Below are 22,505 nucleotides of genomic sequence, written 5' to 3' on the forward strand. Positions count from 1 at the left end.
TCTCAAAGGTTGTAAAGTTTAAAGCTCCTTAGGCTGTGTCAGATTAGAAGCATGGGAAGCTTCCCCTGCCTCAGTCTATATTATCCTTTTGGGGCACAACTCCTTCCTCTGCACTTCTCAGCCCCAAATGTACTTTTGCAGGGTGTCATTAAGATATTGTGTACTTGAAAACCATGGAACTTTTATATTTATTGGGTAAAAGTTGAGCATATATATATAAATATGTATTGTTTGTTTGTGTGCGTATATATGGGTGAGGAGATGTGGGTATCCAGAGAAGTAGTATGGGTTTTGATCTGTATATAGCTGCACTTCCATGAAGAGTGTAATCAAAAGAACACTTTCTTATTCATAGATGTTAACTCAAGTTAAACAGGATTTCTTTGCCCACTTTCACCTCCATGGAATTCCAGCCATATGCACACAGAAGCGTTACACAGTTGTAGTGAGAAGGGAAGGGAATTCACACTGTGAAAACAGCTATAAATTTTTAGTTTAGACTTCAGTTTTAGTTTAGCACTGTCCTCTGCTCTCCTGATGCAGAACGCTCTTTGTTAATTTGCTTGAACTCCCCTGAGAGGGTAGTGTTGTCGAAACAAAAGACAAATTGGTCTGATTTAAGGAATGTTTTAATGTCCTCTTTATTTTTAATACATTTCTGTCTTTAATGGATTAATAAGGTAGTAATGGAGTAGTGAAGCTGTAACTATTTTTTTTACTGAAATCTTTTTATTCCTTTTCAGTATACATCAGCTCTCACCTATGATGCTGTTCAAGTGATGACAGAAGCTTTCCGTAATTTGCGTAAACAGAGGATTGAGATCTCCAGAAGAGGAAATGCTGGAGATTGTCTTGCAAATCCAGCTGTGCCCTGGGGTCATGGTGTAGAAATAGAAAGGGCATTGAAACAGGTAGCCTCCCTAGAATGAATGTTGGGATGAGTGCATGTGTGAAATGCTCTGTAAATGCTTGAAAAGGACCTTCCAGTCTCCTAACTTGGATCTCACTGCAATTAATGTGGAAGTTAACTCCTCAGAAACATATCTCTTTACAGAGATAAACTGTTTGGTATGGAAAAGAGTCTAAACTGAATGTTTTTGACAAATTAATATTCAGTTATGGAAATACAAAATACCTTTTGTAAAAAGGAACAAAATTGATTCTGTTACTGCTTTCATCTTCATCTGTATAGGTTCAGGTGGAAGGTCTGACAGGGAATATAAAGTTTGATCAGAATGGAAAGAGAATCAATTTTACAATAAACGTCATGGAGCTCAAAAGTACTGGTCCTCGGAAGGTAATTCAAATTCTAACTCTTTTTAAAGGTTTTACTGTGCTAAGCAACGTGTTAAGGTAGGTAATGAAACACTACAGATAATTAAACAGTGAGTTGTGATAGTAACTATTCATAGGTGTATTTTACGATGGTTTTGCTGAACAAAGTAAAAATATGTGCTATTTGTTTCTAATAAATACGGGATTTTATTTCTGGTAAGTACTTTTCCGTTCAGTTTTGTGGAATAAACTTTTTGTTTTCTAATCTGAATTGCTAAATGTGAGACAGTAATTGGGGAAAAGTTAACAATATCCTTCTGAATGACAAATGCAGAATACAGCTTTTTGCCGGTGGTTTTCTAAATATGATTATCTTTCTGCTCTAATCCCAAACCTTTCAGGAAAAGCCAGTTTCTCATGTGTTCCTAATCTGGAGTATTTCATAACCCTTTTAATTCTGCCGTGTGTGATGTTCGTATGAAAAATCTGTTAATATGTGAATGAAAATGGTACACCTGTATTAGGCAAAATAACAGCAACAGATGTTATTATTTCAGTGTTATTACTCTTTGCTCAGTCTTTTTAATTATGTGATATATAGGTATTTAGACCGGTAAATCCGTAGCTGAAATAGTTTTCTGTGAGTATATATTGAGGGCATAATAACAATATGCTTTACCTTTTCTATGAAAGTTCATGTTCACCAGTATCTGTGCATCCTATAAACTCTTTTTAGATTGGATATTGGAGCGAAGTGGACAAAATGGTTGTGAATCCTCTTGATGGCCCTCTTGGAAATGAATCTTCAGGACTAGAGAATAAGACTATTATTGTCACCACTATTTTGGTAATTAACCTCATATTTTGTCAGAAGACAACAATGATATGTTTCTCCTCACTGTATTAGTTTAAATACGCTGTCTTTTTATTGTTTGAGGTAGTGACGCATTACTAATTACGGTACGTGAATAAAATTTCTGGAAATTAAGGAAATATATGTGATTCAGTATGCGGTTCTGTTCTGTAGAAAACAAGTGGTCACTGACTGGGAAATGAGCATCCTAGAAAGTTAAATGTTTTAGGCAAGAAAGTACCTGCTTTCAAAGAAGAACACTGTCTGAATGGCAGAACCACAGCATTACTTTTTAACCAGTTGTGCTTATTAGAGAATGGATTTTGCCAAACAGGAAAAAGACTGGTTCTACACTTCAGAATTGGAGCTACAGTGAACTTCTCTCCAAAAGTGTAAAATAAAACATTAAAAATTATATTCTAGTAATTTAGAGAATAATGTCATGTACTGTTGTAAAGCAGCATTTTTTTTTTATTTACATGGCTTTTTCATCACTTTGCATAGGTCACAATCCAGCATAGAAATTTCACTGGCTGCAGGGATAGTTGGGTAACAACTGAGCAAAGAGAAGATATATTCCTTTGATATGACTTATGACTTATTGCTAGTTTTGCTGCTGATAGAACTTTACTGCATAGTTATAGATATCTTATCTTTTTTTTTTTTCTGTGTAGTAATTCAATAAAGATATAGCCTGGAGAGTCTGAAGTGTCTTTGCAGGGAGGGATGTGGTTTTGGAATAGGAAAGAATTTTCTTGTATTAAGACAACAACAGAGGAACTAAATACCTTTGCCTTCTTCCATCCAAACTGTAAGAGAGAAAGAAACAGATTTTGGAGCTTATTCTCTCTTCTCTGAATGCATAAGCCCTGTTAACATTCATGGTCATTATTAACATACTCCTGGCAATCATTATACCTGTAAGTATTGATATTTGTTCATGACTGTGGCAAATGTAGTTTTTAAATGTGTTACAGCATATGTCACATTAATAATTAACAGCTGACATATATAATAAACTATAGAATGTATGTTTCAGATGTTATATTTTCTCTTTTTCTTATGTATAAAAGGTAATACACTCACCTATGAAGTACACAACTGATGCATCTGTCTCTTTACCAAGTATCTAAGGCAAGTTCTTTCTGTGCAGGAGTCCCCTTACGTCATGATGAAGAAAAATCATGAAATGCTTGAAGGAAATGATCGATATGAGGGCTATTGTGTGGACTTAGCTACAGAAATTGCTAAACACTGTGGATTCAAATATAAGCTCACAATTGTTGGGGATGGCAAGTATGGGGCCAGGGATGCGGACACGAAAATCTGGAATGGGATGGTTGGAGAACTTGTTTATGGGGTAAGAGCATTTTTTATGATAAAGCCATTAAAGATGACTGATGGAAGTAGTGGGATTTGCTCTAGTTTTCTCCCTAGAGTAAAGGAAACTGATGTAATTTCTTTGTAGAGGATTAATAACTTGTCTTAGTATGAAGAAATACTAAAAGAAAGCTTGGAATTACATTTTAAATGCAAACTAAGCTGGGAGGGAAGAGTCCATATTTCATCTGTCTGTCCAGATGAAAGGCAATATGCTTTACTAACACTTTTAAATATCATATACTTTGAAAACAGCATGTGCAAAAAGGGAAGCTTGGAATAAGCTAACCATATGGTTATATGTATTTCAGAAAAAAGAATTTCAACTAAGAATTTCTCAAATTCTCCATAGTACGTTCTCAGTGAAATGATTGCCAGCATCTCTGCTGTCCTATTTTTTATTTGTGAAATGCAATAGGAGTGAAACCATTCTTTGCTGTAATTATTGTTTCAGTTATTATTACTTTGCTTTTTTTCCTTTACAGAAAGCCGATATTGCAATTGCTCCATTAACAATAACATTGGTGAGAGAAGAGGTGATTGACTTCTCGAAGCCCTTTATGAGCCTGGGGATATCAATAATGATCAAGAAGCCTCAGAAGTCCAAGCCAGGAGTGTTTTCGTTTCTTGATCCCTTAGCATATGAAATCTGGATGTGCATTGTTTTTGCCTACATTGGGGTCAGTGTAGTTTTATTCCTGGTCAGCAGATTTAGCCCATACGAGTGGCACACTGAGGAATTTGAAGATGGAAGAGAAACGCAAACTAACGAATCAACTAATGAATTTGGGATATTTAATAGTCTCTGGTTTTCCCTGGGTGCCTTTATGCAGCAAGGATGCGATATTTCGCCAAGGTTGGTTACTCGCCCATTTCAACTTTGTGCATTTTTAGTCTCAGCCGGAGATTCATGGTGCATATATTTTCACTTTCAGGACGAAATGAGTTGCTATGGGTTTTTTTCTCCCCAAAATCACAGAAGTCCTTGCAATAAAAACAGTTGTCACTGACATAGGGTAATGATGTATTCGATTGATACTGTCTTAATGTCGATCATACATTTGCCAAGTGAACCTATATACACCATGTGGAGACTGTAAAATGCACAAGGTTCCAGTCATTCTATGCCTTCTTGGAGGGGTACCGTGTTTTTGCTGCATATTCCCATTTTACAGTTGACAGTGCATCTATTTCACAACAACTGTAATGGGAAAAAAGGGTAACACACTGCTCATGAACTACACAAATAGCATATTCTCTTCAAAACTCACTACATACAATAACATCCAGTTATTAACCCACTCTTTCTACAGGAGAGCCTTGAACTGAGATAAAAATAATGTGATGGCTCTAATTTCTTGTGAATATTTGCAAAACACTGCTGTTTTTCTATGGCCTAGTTTTATAAAAGTCACAGAGTAAATTGCTAAAATGAATTTGAAGGTCCAATTTATTCATGCATCATTCCTTGAGGGATTTTCACCTACTTTATTAGGGACAACTGTAAAGCACTTTAGTTAATTCCTTTGCAGCTCATTAAATATTCTATTTCCCTTGTGTGCAAGTAGTTATAGCCTCGATTCAGCAAAGTGGTAAGTAAGTAGGTAGGTAGCTACTCACTGTTTGAAGGAACTATAGTAACAACTGAAATAGGGCAATTGGGTCTAAGAAAATCAAATCAGAAGAACTTCCTGATTGTACTAAGTAAGTTCACTTTTTTCTAAACATCTCAAAGTAAGATAGGGAGCAGGTCAATTTGTAGTGAGTATAGTGGTTATCCTGCAGAATGCACGAATAAATCACATGAAGGGAGCATTTCTTATATCTGCATCTTGTAACCCAAAAGACAAGAGTAGGTTTTCAAGTTGTTCTGCTATGGAAATAGCAGAGCATTTGTTCTGTGAGAACTTGTATGTTTCCATGGAACTTACACAGTAAAATATAGCTGCCTTTATGATGAAAGATGTGATAGATTTTGGCACGTGTATATGAGGAATGAGACAATGAGGAGAGATCAAATTGTTTCAGGTAATGAGAAGCTGTGTTAATGTCCTTTGGTTTTTTTTGTATTGATTACACACTTCAAAAGTTTACTTGTCAGCAAAGTCCCCTTTTAGCTACAAAATTATTTTTATTGAATCAAGCCCATAGTAGAATAATGATCATGTACATTTTTTTCATTTTGCTGGCTATTAAAGCATGACACTTGTTGTGTGCTCTTTTGGTAATATTTGAAAGGTGGTATAAGAGTAATGATAGTAAATTGCCATCATAGATGGTGCCTGAAACGCAAATTATTCTGGAGATTAAAGCAGAAGACTCAGTGTCAGTGAAGTGTTTAACAGCACTTTTCTTCATTCCAACCATACTTCTGAGGAAAGTAGTTGTGTGTTATCTCTTTTTATTACAAAAATGTAAAAGGCTGAAAACAGTTATTTTTGTTCTTATACCAAACTTATACCATGATATTTTAACTCCCTGCAAATGAATTAGGGTAAATGTGAAAAGGAATCTCTTCAGATATTAGCAAAATACATTTGTGAAATTATATTTCACACTATTACTACTACCATTTCTATTACAAAAGTGGGAACAACTAAGAATTCTAGAGTAAACAAGCTCCTAGGGCTTCCTGACTCTGAAATGGAAGTGGCTCTGAGTAAGATTAGACTGTCTGGAAAGCAGTCTGCATAACCATCCCAGTGATGCCATGATGGGTGACATTGAAAGTGATAGCAAAAGGAGGCAAAATATAGCAAAATTCCCATGGTATTTTTTGAGATGTGAATGTACTCTAAGTACTGTCATATACTACCTTCATAAGTATAAAGGGTGTTGCACAAATTTAGGTATTTGTGCACACAAAGGGTTATTTTAGTATTTAATGATCTGATGTATGAGGTGCTTGTACAGATGTAGGTTTTTATTGGCATATAATAATTATTATCCATCTTCAGAAATTTTTCAAAATGTATGTAAAAAAAAAAATGATTTATTTAACTGGGACAGACCTTATGGAAAAATTCTGAACATGAATTGCACCCAAAAAGATTTTGCTTGTAAGATGTCATGCAGGAGCATAATGTCTCGGTTGGTACCGAGCTTATTCCCTTTTTACAAAGTCAGTACCAATTTTGCTTGCTGACAGATCATATGCTTTTGCAGATTATGAATTGTCATTTGTAGTGGATGTTGTCAATACAATATAAAATATCATAAAATCAGCACTGATATTATTGAATTGATACACATTGTCAGAGATTTTACCTTGCAAATATGTTTATTATATAATTCAATCTTTTAGTAGTAGAATGTACTTATTGTGTACTCAGGTGACCTTCATGCCAAAGTAAGTATATATTCTTTCAAAGGTGACCAAAAACATGTTTGCAGAATATATTTCAATCTAGAAAGAACTGGAAATAAGTTCTTGTCTATGGTCCTTTTTAATAACAATCTGGACCAAATCTGACTGATTTTTACATAGTAGAGTGATTTAGTGAGTTTGTTGTGGCATGGAATAGGTCTTTTCATATCTCGAATACCATGGAGATTTTTCACAATAACAATCAGCAAAAATGATCTGTCCAGAATTGGTTCCATTTATTTTTGTTCCCAGTTTAATACAACAGCTTTACATAATTATCTTAATTGTTTAAAATTCAAGAATACTTTTAAAAATACATAGATATAGTGATACATATCTATCTATATATATCTCATCAAAACTAGTTTGAAATCTCATTCACAATAGTGCGAATTGGGCTGGGTGAGTGATTTGTAATTTGTTTACTTGATAGATAGAAGAGACACACCAGGATATACTTAAGCTGCTGCAATTCCTTAGTGCTAGACTTTCAACTACATGCAGACTTCTGCCAAAGAATTAAGCACATCTCCAAAGATTATGTACTCCTTCCTATAATGTCCTGTTTGGAAGCAAAGTAGTAAGTAATTACAAAATTTAAAGGAACATTAAAGAAGGACAAGTCTGACAATGATGGCAGTATCAATAATCTTTTTCTATTACTTTTTCAGTATCGAAAATTATTGAATTTCTCTGGTTGTGTGCTCTATACTGTTTTATATATTTTCTTGAGTTCTCTTTTTTTCTCTCTTCTTGAGCAGGAGATGCTAAACAAAGATCCGTAACAGCCCACCTGCTGCAGTTAAAGCATCAGATTATTATTTAAAAATATACTTTCTCCACCATATTTCTGTATTACCAGTTTGATTGTTTCATGTCTAGTCGTGAGTTTAAGTGCTTGTATCTTCCAAAAATTGTGTGCATTTTTTTAGTTTATGTATATTCCCTGGGTCAATTTTTATTGCAGATAATGCTGTTTATTCTTCAGTATAGAATGTCCACAGCAGTGTAAAACATTATTTTGTGGAAATCAGTCTTTGTCTGAATGTCTTAGGAAAACAAGCAAGCTAAAGATGCTTAATTTTTAAGTGCATACTGCTTTATCTGAAAGGAGTGTTTCACTGATTTTGTTTGGTTCTCTTTATATTGTAACACAAATTCATGTGGAAGGATGTGACAGGCCTATGTGTTAATATAGCACACTACAATGGGAGCACTTTCATTTCAGGGTGTTCAGAACTTTGAAGAACTGGAGCATTTAAATTCTCCCTAAAGTAAACTTTGGAGTTCTGATTTCAGCAAAATCCAGGAGCTGTAGTGGAGTTTACTTTCTTATCCTGCACAACTGTAGAATACATTGATTTTCCATCTGATTAGTATGCAGAGCTGCACTACAAGATAACCTGAAATACTTCCCTCTAGTATAATGCATCATTTGCATAAAACTGATAATGTGTGTTCCTTTTTAGGACTTTCATTTCGCTTTACAAATCCATTTCATACTTGTTATTAGATCCCTGTCTGGGCGCATTGTTGGAGGTGTGTGGTGGTTCTTTACCCTGATCATAATCTCATCCTACACGGCTAACTTAGCTGCCTTCCTGACGGTTGAGAGGATGGTGTCTCCCATTGAAAGTGCAGAGGATCTTTCCAAGCAGACAGAAATTGCTTACGGGACGTTAGATTCTGGCTCCACTAAAGAGTTTTTTAGGGTAAGAATTTCTACTTTCTAGATTTCTGTTTTGCTTTAAATAGGTCTTCACTCATGTAAATATTTTCTTCTTAGGCTGTTTTAAAAAGGTTGCCATAAAAATGTGCTCTGTGCAGCCTTACTAACTCGCAACTATAAGTGTTTTTATTTATTCATTGTGATTAAATTTTATTATCTATATATGAATGTAAGGACCATGTTATAAATAATGCAAAGCAAAAGTGGTTACAAGGAACTACCTAAAAATATTCTACTGTGAAGAAAAAAGCAAGATATGATCATAGAAGGGAACGGGCATCATTCACCCAGGCTGTAGGACAGTAGCTAACAATTTTAAACAAGGCCATTTTATAGATGTACTGTGCTTTAGATAGTTATTCCATGAATAGGGACATGGAAAGGTGCACAGTCATGCTTTAGTAAGTATTCCACATGATTTTTAAAGCTTGCAGATGGGGAATGAGATACAACCCCCTTGGCTCCTGTGGTAAATCCATGCCTGCTTTTGAAAACAGTTATTTGAATTTGCATTACAGTAATGCTTTGGAAGCCTGTCAGAGCTCCTTATCTTCTATCTCAATGTATTTTGTTTTTAAAAATGTATGAGACCTCCAGGAACAGTTCTCCAGCTGCCCTTGAGATACCAGCTAACATGATAAAATCCATCAGAGCAAATAAGTGAGATACTAATGCTATTGGGAAAAACAGTATGACTGTTTTGTAGCATCTGTGTGCTCTGTGTGTCTATCCATGTAAGATGGAAGTGGATCTAAAGTGCTACAAATATGAAAAAAATGCTGTTTTCATGTTTTTTAATGAATGATAAGTCTTAGATTTAAACAAAATATATTTGTAACCAGTTGAAAATTATCTTTACATTTCAAATATGGCCTTTCCTGAAAGTGAAATAAGTTCCAAAAAATATTTTTTTGTAGTATGTAGTTGCAGCAGTAACTACTAGATCATTGTTTTCATTGGATTCTGTGATACATATTTAATTGCTAACTTGCTAAATGGGAACCGTACTTGGTTCTACTTGGTAGAAAAGCATTCATTAGTGATTTTAATGATAGGTCTGGTAATAAGGCCTGATGTTGATTGTATTTCTACTGATGTAAAGCAAAATTAGCTGCAGGTGTGTGAACTAGTAAAAATGAGATCAGGTTTGTGCTAATACTGTTCCCAGCCTTCTAACAGGAATCCTAGTTTAAAGTGTTTAGTAGCCTACAAGCATGTGTTTCTCTCTTTGTTAGTATAAACTTTTTAGATCATGGCTACACTGGGAATCAAATGTGAACTAGCAGGTCTTTTGAACAGTTTTTTCCTTGACGTTGTCAAGCTTTATTGTAAAACAAAAGCCATTTGTATGTGCATGCATTGGTATGTATTTCTTATGCTTCTAAAATCAGATTTACTGATGTTGGTTGAGATATCTTCATTGGTTACTTGTAAGAATTAGAAGGTTGTGTTTTGTGTTCTCTTCAGCCACTGATTATATGTAGCTTTTTGGAAATTAATTATCTTTCTCTTGTCAATACATGGGGAAAGAATAGACTTTGAAGCAGTAGAGGACTGTGAAGAAGAATAAATATTCCACACTAGAAGAATAAATATTCCAACTAAAGTCAAAATGGAAGCAGCTGGTAGAAAAGAACTGAGTAATAGTATAGTACTAAGGAAGAGTAAGATCTTTACTAAGTGGTAGTAAGTATCTTCAGCAGATTTGTTTTGCAAAATTCGTGAAAATAGTTGACTCTTCCCAAGTAGCAATGATTAGGCTACTAAATTCAGATTTAAATCTATATACATCTTTCCAATTTTAGCGTTTTAGCATTTCTGGTGACTGTCTGAGCATAATAACTGCTGTTTTATATAATTTTTGTGTAAAATAGGTGAAGGCTTTTTGAGGGTATATTCTTTACTTTTTGTTAAGTTAACTTTGGCTCTGCACAAACAAGACTATAATGATCTACTCTGGAAATTTCTTCTCATCAATTTCTATCACAAATAGATTGGTTCACCATGTGGAATGCAATTTCTTAGCGTGATGATTATACCTAGAATTTGTCAAAAATAATTTAAACTTTTTCAATAAATTATTTTTCAATAAATAGAGCTGACAGAATTTTTTTCTAAGAGACTTGAAACTCAAGTTTCAGGGGTGAAACTCCTTCTGTTGAAGTCAATGTGAAAACACTATCTAGCACTGAGGAGACTAGAACTTACCCAGAGTTGTGACTGAACTGGATTGGCTGTATCATCTTTTATATGACCTGAAATCAGGACTCTTAAATTCTTTGTCTGTACAGCTGGAAATAAGTTGTGTATTTTTCTAGCAGCAAGTTCAATGGACTGGCTTATTCTCTGTTACTGTCATGAATTAAAAAAACATTTGTTTCTTTCATGATATAGTCTGTTTTCTCCTCAGGAGGTGGCATTATTTTCAGGTTTGTTTTTCTACTGATGTAATGTGTGCTGTACCTAGATCTTTGCTAGTAGAGTCCTAATTCCTGAAGAAGCACAGAAGTAGGAATCATTGTATGCTGGGGATGAGAACACTAAACTGAATTTACCTTTCTACTAAAACATCTTCTGTGATAAAACTTCACACAAGTGAAAATGACATGCTTCCGTTGGGTAGATGCCTAAGGAGGGGCACTGGATTTGTCTGTGCAGTATGTAATACTAACACTAAAGTAGATAGCACCTTCAGAACTTGAGAAGTTTGGAAGAAGTTTAGCAAATGCCGGAAAACTGAACTGTTTAGTCAAGGTGGATGTGGGAGGGAGGGGGAAGACAGAGCCAAGATGAGGAAGATTAATCTTCTAGGTTCTTTCTATTTGGGAAGAACTGAAGTTTCTGTGTCCTCAACTATTTGATCTGCTTTTCAGTCTGTGAGAGCAGGAGAAACCATTTCTGATTCTTTGAGAATAGCATGAGAAAAGATTAAATAGGCATCAGTTGTTCAGTTGATACCTGGTGTGATCCAGCCATTCTCTCATTCTTTTTCTGCCAGTAGTACTGATTGGTTGGCAACTAGAAGATGCATGTGGTGATATTAATAGAAGGACAGAGAGAAAGGAGATTGATATTATAGCCAACTCTCTAGAATAGAGGTGAAGAGGTGATATCCAGCCAGCACTATTATTAGTGAGAAGAGAGACAGTGTCAGTGTATATAGCAAGAGGCTGTAATGCTTTCCTCACTAGGGATTGGTGTTTAGAAAATATAATTTTTATTGCAACCTAAAGTGCCATAGGCATTTTAGGGAACAAGCTAAAAAACAAACAAAAAGAATCCCCCCAAACCCAACCAAGACTGATTTCTAGCTTGAAAGGACCGATTTCTATCTTGAAGAAGTTGAGAATTTGCAATCATTATAGACTGGCATAGTGGTTACTTTATGTGAACATGAAGCCATGGTTTTTTTCCACATCAGGACATCTCTGATATACTGGAGTCCCAATGAAATACATGAGTGCTTTGGATATGTGGGGTTTTTTTGTTTTGTGGTTTGGTTTTTTTTTAATTTTTACTTTTGAGGTGTTCTGATATAGTTTTGGAAGGAGTATGTTTGTATAGTTTTGAGAACTTTTAGTCTACATTTTTCTGAGCTTCCTATTTTCTGAGCTTTCTATACTTAGACTGTGAACTTTTAACTTTTGCTTTACCAGTATTGTGAATGCCAGAGTTACTGTAAAAAATTTTTCCACTTCATCAGTATGGAATTTTAATATTCTAAAACTGCAGGTAGGAGATCTAGTTTTTAAAATTTTCTGAAATATTTGCAAATGGACATTTTCTATATATTTTTTTCTCTGCTTCACAGATTTTGGTAAAATAGAGTTTTGGAATATGAAAAATGTAAGTAATTAAGTCCTTGCCTGTCTGGGAATGATGCACATGTTTAAATTAGGCTGTGGACAGATCTAGCTGTTCTTGTTAAAGGCATTGTATCCTCTTCTCTTCTGCCACTTATTACCATCCATGAAACAGAGGATACTGCCCTCACAACTCTGCAGGTGCAGGGAAGTGCGTTTCCTAGGCCGCTCCAGGCAAAGTCAACCAGGTTAATTCAAAATACCTTCTTACGCTGTTTAAACTGACCTCACTGACTTTGCTTCAAACATTACACTGCCCATCATGCTGTGACCTCTAGTAATAACCTCTGGCAAAGAAAATAACCAACAGCTGATGAGGAAAATAGTTTTAATTGACACAGAAAAGAAAATGTAAATTCTTCGCCTGAAGAACCTCTCATTTAGAACATGGTGATGAAATTTCTAAAGTAGAAGAGCACTTAAGCATTGATACCTTTACATTTTATAGTATTTTCAATGCAAGTTAAGCACTTGCTTAAGTAGTTTTTAAACAAGAACAAGTTAAATACCATTAGATACTGAAAGGAGAGCTAAATATTTTAAAATTGCATGCCCAGCTATCTGAAGGGTACAAGTTTTGCTTTGCTTGGTTTTTGTTTGCCCAAAATTATGATGTATACTTGCAGATTCAACTGTGTGCAAGTATAAACATGAGTTTAAATTTAAGGAGGTTAAAACACAGAGCAGCTGATGACACAAGAGCCTGTTCATTTTAATTCACTGTGACTCTCTTCAGAGATTTTCAATTTTCAGTGGAGGAGATTGGACAGAATCCAGTATCCACAGATGAGAAGCAGTATTGAAAGAAACTGTGCTGTTATTTGGTTGTTTTCCATGTTAGGAGCCAAGTTTTAGAGAAGGATAAAAATTGTGTAATAACATATTGGGCAGAACCTCAGCTCAGTTTCGTAAGCAGTTAAGACAGTGGGAATATATATGCCTGATAGTAGGTGGGTCAAATAAGCAAGTAGTGGAGCATGCCCAAAATGAGAGAGGAAGAGTTGTGATTGGCTTAAAGTAGCCTTTGCTACCTGTTATCAGGTATCTAAGGTGAAATTCAGCGACTGCTAAAGCAAAAGAAGAAATAATTTCTGACTTCAAAGATTTTATCGAAAGGTATTTTTTACCTGTGATTAGACTCAAAGTTTGCTTGAGTCCTAGTTTGATCAGACTCATCTCATGTAGATTGAGACTGAAATGGTAATCACATTCTTAATCTAGTTTCTAAATTTACTTCTTACAAAACCTGGCTTGCTTTGCTTATTACTGAGCTTACATTTGCCCACAGTTCCAGTTAAATACACAGACATCCCTTTGCAAATGATACCTTCCTATCCATCTCATAGATGAAGTATGACGTAAGTATAAATTAGTTCACAGCTTTAATCATGGGACACTTTATGTGGAGACAAGTTTATCCAGAGCATTGCAGTAACAAAAACATGGATCTGTCATTGCTAGAGCTGAATGAATTATTCAGTCAACAATTTACTTGGAGATATTCAGCATCTTTTTCTTCAACTTTTGTTTTTCCTCCTGGAATCTCCACAGAGTAATTACAATACCTCTGAATGTAGTTGTTGTTCTAATTTTTAGAGTTTCATTGGCAAGCTTTTATATTTCCAAATGAATCATCAGTGATTTGTTAGAGAAGTATTTGATACTAGATGAATCCAGACAATATTCTATCTCCTTTGAAATATACCAAGGGCATTTCAGTGATTGTTCTTCCATATTCCACCATCGTGACTCTTACTAACATAGAGAGTAAGACTGACCTCATCTAGCTTTGACTTTTTAAAAGTTAGGCTTCTAGACTGTGCTAGTTAGGTGTCTAGCCTTCTGTATGAAGAAGGCATTTCTAAAGAGTAAAGGGTTACCTGCTGATTTTTAGATAGGATCCTTAGGATATATTTGTTTCTCACCATCTCCTGTAAAGGAATTCTAGGCAATGAGCTCGATAGCTACAGTTAACTGAAAAATCCTACTGTGAATAGCTGAATATGTGTATGTAGTGTTTATTGAAAGAGGTGGGTCCAAATCTTTAGCTTCTATGAATGCTTAAATGACATAGACTTGATGAGATGTTACATTATCCTGGGCATGTCAGTGATGTCAAATTAGCTTGTTCTTTGTTTTGTTTCAGGATTTTAGTCTTTTAGTCGCTTGCATTAGATACACGTTAGTTCATATTGTGGCTGCAGTATGGGGTGAATAAAGTAATCCAGGTATAGGTTAGAAAAACCCAAGTGGAGGAAATATAGTGTCTCACCAAACCCTACAGACAGTATGGGAGTTTTAGTACAAGCTAGTCCATATCATTTGACTTAGAGACAATAGCCCTGGCATACATGACAAAAGACATGTTGTCTTAGCATTTTACGCTGTTTGAGGTACGTACTAACTACCTTCATAGGAAATAAATGCACACTAGTAGGACATATTCCTACCAGCAGTGAACAGAGCATCAGCTGGTACTGCATCAAGAGATGTCACTGAAAAAAAGGGGGAAAAGGAATCATGATCTACTATTCTTGCTGCTGTTTCAAGAAAGAAGTAGAAGCTTGGCATGTCCTGTATAGAAAATATCAATGCAGAAATAATGCTATTAGCAGTATTTTAGAAAGAAAAAAAAGAACAAGGTAATGACAGAGCTTTGTTGAGCAGTAAAAATCAGCAGAATATAACTTCACAGTAATAATGTTATGGATGCACAATTTTTCTTCAGTGGCAGATCAGTTATGTCCTTGATATATTTTGTATTTGTTTATATTTGTAAGTACCGGACCACGTGCAGTAGTTTTCCTCAGGAGATCTCAGACGAAGTCTCTACTATGCCCAGCTAGCAGAACTGCAAGTATGATCCAAATCTTCCGAATTCTGTTCCACTGAGTTGGAATACTTGCCACTTCTGATACCTGCTAGTGCCTCTGACTTATGGATAGTGCTTCTAGACTTCTTAGTGCAACTGAAAGCCTAAATACAGATATGTAGTACAGTGTTGTTACATTTTCTGCTGGGTTTACAACCCAAACTGATGGGCAAAAAATTGAAGAAATTGTGCGTGGCTGTGCTTCTCCAAAAGTGCACTATTTTTCTCAAATCACTACTGGAAGAATTCTTCTGCAGTAATGGTAAGAATGTGAATAGGACTGTAAAGCAGAGCTTGAAAGATTCAGAGGTTGTTTCAGTTGGTCTTGTACAAGCACATCATCTCTATAATTGTCAGATAGCAGATGCTACTTGATGGAGCAGTAAATGATGGGGCAGTAGAATTTCATCTCTCCTGTAAGTAGTATTGACATTATCAACAGTCACACAGTATTTTTACCTTCAGTGATTTCTCAGCGGCTGCAGTAAGTGTGGTTTATATCTGTATTAGTCAAGATCCATGATTGAACTTTGAAGAGGAAAAAAAAGAAAAAAACATAATCAACATTACAAAAAGGCAGTCACTCACCCAGGAAATAAGACAGACTACTGCCCACCTAAAACTGCAGAAATTAATTTTCAAGCATTGTCTATGTGTGTTAATCTTTTATCTAACATTGGCCTGCTTACTTTCATGGGCTACAACAGTGGAAGAAAGAAAAGTATGGCTGTGCAAGTATGCAAGCTTAACATTCACTGGAACATTTGCATGATTTCTATTGCTTGAAGGCTTACTCAAAGTGAATACCAAAGTGGTACAAACAGACCAAAAGCTAATTCATTTTAAGCTTCAGTCATGTTTTGTGCTGTTTTCCCAGCTCTGTTCACCAAAAATATGTACAAAACTGATATACAAATGAATTCAGTGGTTCTACCTTTTTTTTCACTTGAAAAACTGAATTGTAACTACTGCTGTGTGTAAAGTCAGAAGGCATCTAAAAAAGTAAGAGTTACATGCTCAGACTGATAGGACAACTAATTTACTTTCTTCCTTTCTACATTAGGTTTTCTTTAAAATATTTTTATATCTGTGCATGTTTCAACCAGCAGCAAGACATGGACAGACCAGTCTGTTGTTTTAACTATTGTAGTGGCCTTTAGGAATACATCCTTTGCCCAGGTAAAAGCAAACAGAATTGCTTCACTAAAAGGAAATATTCTTTAGCTTTCACTGAACAGAATAAGCAGGAGGCAAGAGTTCCAGAGCAAAAAGCTAGAGGCACAAGAAAGATGACAACAGTGCTGGAAGGATGGTGATCTTTGTTATACATTGCATGTATAGTTGTGCAGGGTAACTGTATTTTTTGCATACAGCCCAGTGAGCCCAATGGCTCAGAACCCTTGTTTTATATATCACTCATAAAGCTTACTTTCAAATTAGTAATTGCATAATATTTATTAAAAAATGAAAATCTAAATATTCCTTTCTAACAGAATTCTTCTTCCCTGTTCATAAGGGCAAATTGTGTCTGATGAAAGAAACAAATTATTTCCTGAACTTTTTTCAAGTTTTCACCAAGTTTTCTTGGATCTCCTAACCAAAGTATACTAAGTAGTAGGTAACATTTATTGTGCTAGATACAATGAATTTACAGCAGTATAGTTTGAAAATTCTACACTGTTTTATAATTTCTTTTATAAACTGATATACTCTGAAATAAGTATAAATGATTGTGTTTTGTGTGCACTACTCCTAGGGGCAGGTTATTGCATTATATCACTCTTGTGATGGTTAGAAATGTACTTTTTTCACTCTAAATTTATTTATAACTAGTTTATACTCATTAGTTATAGTACATCAATAATTATTAAGTAGATTTTATTTCTTCTTAGTGTTTATCTTCCTGGTACATTAATACAGAGCAAGCATATCTTTTCTCAGCTTTCATTTCTGCCGGCTAAACTTCTGTCAACTATTTAGTCTTGATTTGCAAGTGAGGGTTTTTGGTCCATTTTTGTCTCATAGCTCTTCTCTGTCTGTGTCCCAGTTTGCATTTATTGTTTTTGAATGTGAGTGAATGGAATTATATATTGTACACTAGCTGAGGTCTCAGCAATGGTTTGTATGAAGACATCTTCTGGAAATAGCTTGCTGTACGTGACCTAGACTTGAATTTGACTTTCTCCCAAGTGTATCATACTATTTGCTGATAATCATCTTGATCATAGTGATTGATTTGTCTTTCTTCTCTTCTGTTTTTATCCAACTGAAGGGCTTCCATTTTATTGCAGAGATTCTTATTAGTCCCTAAGCGCTGGACCTTGCCATTGAACTGGAAATTTTCATTTCATTTCTATCACTCTAGTGCTCAAAATCTTCCACTTCTTATATAAAACAAATAAATACTTTCCCATTGTCTGGCTTGGGGTGTTTTGATCAAGCCAAATTTGTTTCTTATGTTTTCTAGTCACTTCTGTCTTAAAGTGTTTTAACTGTAAAATGTGATCTGAAGCTGTGCATGCTGCCCTTTAGACCAAAAGCGCTATAATTGCTTTGAATACTTTTTCATTCCTTTTAAGGAATTCCTATGTTTATGATTCCAGACTTTGATAGTAGCATCCACAGTTTGCTACTGAATCAGTGATTTCTTGAGAAAGGTCTTTTGTATTTCAAGATTTAATTTATCTCCCTTCCCCAGGGAGTGCAGTAAGCTCATTTGGTTTTGCATCCATCTCAGTTTGATCATTTTGATTTTTGTACCCTTGTTCCTGTTACTTATTTTGCCTTTACCTTAATCTCAACAACAGCGTTGGCATAAAAAACAAAGGTAAAATACGCGTTTAGATTATAGTCCTATGCCTAGTATGTCTTTGTTCCCTGCTTTTCTTCCTTCCACACAGCAGATGTACTTCCCTTTTCTCTCACTCCTTTTCAGTTATGAGGCTGGAAAATTTGCAGCTGTTTGCTGTTTCTTCAGTTCAGTTTATACCATGAACAATTTTCTCTGGATTTTCAGGTCTGCCCCTTTCAAATCAAGATCCCACTTACAAATTTACATTTGTATTACAGCGATGTGACAAAGCTATAGTAATAGATATCACAACGTGGCTCTAGTACAGCTGTCCTTGAATCAGTAGGTTTAGTTCAGTAAAGCTAGCTGTAGGACTGATTGGTGGATGGTGGATTTTCCTTGTGACCAACACTTTAAAAGCAACAGACTGATTTGGATTGTCAGTTTTTCATGGAATGAGATTGAAATACTTTGCTTAGATTTTATGCAAATGCTGAATGATATGGAGGAATTTGAACTGTTGAAATTGAAATTGCTTTAATAAAAATAAGAGTAGTCATTTCAACAATTATTTTGACAGTGGTAAAATGGTCTTGAAACTTTAACACTAACAACCCTTTGTAAAACAAACATTCTTGAACACTTAGCTCTAAATCCCATGGAGAATATGATGAGGACATGTGGTCCTTCTTGCCTTCCACATTCATAGTGTCTTGTCATATCTGGATTCTTGGAGAATATTATTTTAAGTAGACTTTTGAGAAATAAGTTCTTGGGATATTTTTCCTGCCTGTTGGCAGAATCACTTTGTAGAATCAATGATTCAGGAAGATGTTAATAGTGATCAATAATACTGAGTAAAATTATCAATATATTACAAAATTAAGACCTTCCATCTATTTGAACTTATATTCACTTTCAGTATTCACTCAATATAAATAAGATTTAGAATTTTAAAATACTTAATCTTGAGTTAATTAAAAAGGGCTGAAGAATTAGTTTTTTCCTTTTCTTTGGGGTTCTTTTTGATATATTGATATATCTAATATATTGATTTGATTAATATATCTGATATATCATTTTGATATTGATCCAATTGATTGATATATTGATTTTTTTTAAGTGTATATATTTGTAGGATACGTTCGTTATATGTTTTACTTACTGGTGACAAACCAGTTCCTATCATTTTCTTCAGTAAGGAAAGTCAACAAGATAATTACACAAACCATATTTGAGAATTAAAGTTCTGCTTCACACAGAATAAGATCATAGTCTAGTAGAGTATTGGTAGTCTGAGGAGCTATTTCTGTCAATAACATACTAATTACAGCATCCCATTTTAAGAACAATAGGTCTTTGGCAAAATGGAAAAGTTATCTGATGACCCACAAAATATAGTTAGTTAATTTGATAAAGCTCTATATAATTTAATTTCCTAATGAGTTTCTTAATGAAGGCAATATTTTACATTTAAGCAGGATGTGTACTTTGTTAGAGTAGTAATTTTCATAGTCATGATGCCCAGTGGTGACATGATATTCAGAAATTGTTGTGGATTCTGGGGCATTTTTTTATCAGTTCTTGTAAGAAGAAGTAAATACTGGGAAAAAGAGTTCATTGTAAGTAGTAGGATTTTGTACTGTCACATGGATGTTGCTTATAATATCAAAAGCTAAGATTATCTTATAGCATTTCATATATATACTGGAGTGTCATGTTGTGATATGCAATGAACGACTAATTAAGAAAAATGGAGATTATTTTCATATTCTTGTGTTCTTGTAGTCAAATAATATAGTAATCTACAATGGTTATATTGTTTGGATCACATGGTAAAAAAGATTTTTTTTATGGAGCATCACTGTCCTTTTAGGTTTTTAGTGCTATTAAAGAAAGTGTACATATGGAAGTGATGTGAAAGCCCAGCTTGCACACAGGACACTCTGCATTCACAAGAATTCTATTTCCATATGGTTTAGTCCACTACTGCTAAGTGTGCGTGCTTTTCCAAGTCATTCTAAGGAGATAAAGATGATCGTTTAGATAGGAATAAAACATATGGTCAGCTATAGCACTGGCCAAATTTAAATAACAGTGTAATGCTGCTTCTTTTTCAAAATATATTTAAATTAATACAAGTGTATAGATTTGTATATATCGGGTGGTGTTGGCCTGTATGAATGTATCTGTGTTTCTGCAAAGAATTTAGATGAAGGTCTCTTAACATTGCCGTTTTCTACATCTTTTAGTTTTACCTGTTCAAATAAAAGGCAATTTCTGAAAAAACACAAAAAAGTAAAAGAAGTAAAATGTCACATTTATGAAGACAGAAAATACTACTATGTAGTATTCTGTGTAGCAATATAAACAAAAACATTAGAAGTCACAGATATCCGTGGTGTGTATCATGCCTTTTATTGAAATCAATAGTTGATTTCACTGACTTCAGTGAAACAAGGACTATTCACGAATGTCTTGAAGAATGATAGTATGACTCCTAAGGAGATTAAACATTTTAATAAAAAATATGAAAAACTTCTAGTCTTTTTGCATAGTGGCTCATTGCTTAAGTTATGTTTTATGAGTTGAGACAAGATCAAGGACTAGGTAGGGATCAAGACTAGAAGCTGTATGAATTCCAGCATGATGTTTTTCAGTGTTCATACCAGCAGATATCTGTGTGGTCATGACTAATTCTGAGTGTTATTTTTTGGCGATGTTTTTCATTACAGATTTTTATTTCCATAGTTGCTGGGTCAGATATTCCTACATTCGTTTACTCGGTGAGGAATCTGTGAGCCATCTAGTGGGTGGTTCCTTCCTAACACTTGACCATTTGAAAAGTCTGTTCTTTGAGCCTTTTCCCATTCAGCCTTCCAGCACCAGTCCCTCAGTCTGTGATGCGACTTTTCTCATCTTCCCACTTACCTGTTGTGATCAGATTTCACTAAAGTGACAGTGTGAAATGGGGAGCTGCATTTCATTGCAGTTTAATGACAAAAGCAAAATAGACTTTGCTGGACTTCTGTAACTTGATGTATATAAAACCTGTAAAAGTTCATTTTAATAAATAAGCAAATAAACAATGAAGTTAGGGCAGTTAAGGCAGTTTATGAACCTGTTTGTGACAGTTATCGCACAATAGTGTTCCTGGAATAAAGAATACTTATTCATTTTTTATATTGCTGCCTGAAGCTAGATGTTCCTTGCATAGCTTGTAGGGGTAAATCCCATGCAACAAGTTTGAGGTGTGCTGCCGAATGAGTGTTGACCTGTGCTGTAAATGGGATGGAGCAGGTAGATATAATTAGAGGGCAAGGTTAGGGAACGACAATTCAGGTGCTGCTGAGGAGATTGAACTCCTTCATATGAGGCTGGAGACTTTTTTTGTCCAAGCTTGAGTGGGGCTAAGGAAGGGAATGGAGCCCCTGCAAAGCTACCTGCTGGTAGCTCTCCTCTCAGGGAAGCGAGCAATAGCAGCAGGACTGAGGGAACATACCATGATATAAAGCTACCCAGTTACATTAAATGGCCTGACTGACTCGAATCTTCAGATGGAAGTCTCTTTCAGGTATGGAATACATACGTTAGAGGCATGTATCTTTCTGTCCATGTATCAAGTAAATTGTAGGCTGAGAAAAGTGAAATACTAAAATTTTACTAACAGCTGATAGTACACAGTGAATGGTCACTTTGTTAACTGTCTTTTCAAAGATGGTGCAGTATAACACTATTTGGAATTCCCCTATTTTTATTTGGGATCTTTTTAGATGGAACAAGGATGATGCATGTACAATAGGACAGGTGTTCCAAGAGGCTGAGAAATCTACTGTGCATTCAGCGCAGATTATTTTCCTTAGTCATTCTGGTCATGCTGAGTACATCTAACCCTTTTGTGTAAGTGGATATGTTGAGTATGTGTAGATCAACAGATCAGCCAGAAAACTTTAAAAAAAGCCAGCTGTGCTGTTGTACGTGTACACTCTGGTAATAGTTGGAATATTTAGATGTTTAGAAACCTTTCAGTGGCTCTTAGCACTAGCAGAACGTTTAGTACTACTAGATGTATAGAGACTGTAGGAGACTTCTGAGTTCTCAAAATCTTCCCAGATAACATTTCTGGACAGAAAAATAAGGATATGTCTGGGGAAATCCACATTTATGGTAATGATATACTACAAGAACAGTGAAATTTTGGGAGATAGTGAAGACATTATTGATACCTTTGAACTTGATTCATTTATTTAAAAAATGGTGTGATTAATGATACTGTATTTGAAGTAGAATTGCAATTCTGAAGTATATATTGCAAGATATCTCCAGTGAAATGCTGCTTCTACATTTTGTTATAGTACAGATTTGGTATACTTAC

General features: G+C 35.0%; 1 protein-coding gene across 8 annotated transcripts in view; it reads left to right on the forward strand.

Annotated features, from left to right (window-relative positions):
• Positions 1-22,505, forward strand: part of GRIA2 (glutamate ionotropic receptor AMPA type subunit 2) — a 96,000-nt gene that overhangs the window by 67,859 nt on the left and 5,636 nt on the right. For all 8 annotated transcript variants that reach the window (XM_067297853.1, XM_067297848.1, XM_067297850.1 and 5 more), the window contains exons 7-12: positions 744-911; positions 1,193-1,297; positions 2,012-2,122; positions 3,282-3,488; positions 3,994-4,364; positions 8,389-8,587. In XM_067297853.1, the coding sequence (XP_067153954.1) occupies positions 744-911; positions 1,193-1,297; positions 2,012-2,122; positions 3,282-3,488; positions 3,994-4,364; positions 8,389-8,587 (1,161 nt within the window). The remainder of the gene's footprint in view (positions 1-743; positions 912-1,192; positions 1,298-2,011; positions 2,123-3,281; positions 3,489-3,993; positions 4,365-8,388; positions 8,588-22,505) is intronic.

This window comes from Apteryx mantelli, chromosome 5 (genome assembly GCF_036417845.1).
Source record: "Apteryx mantelli isolate bAptMan1 chromosome 5, bAptMan1.hap1, whole genome shotgun sequence".
In the NCBI taxonomy this organism is placed as follows: domain Eukaryota; kingdom Metazoa; phylum Chordata; class Aves; order Apterygiformes; family Apterygidae; genus Apteryx; species Apteryx mantelli.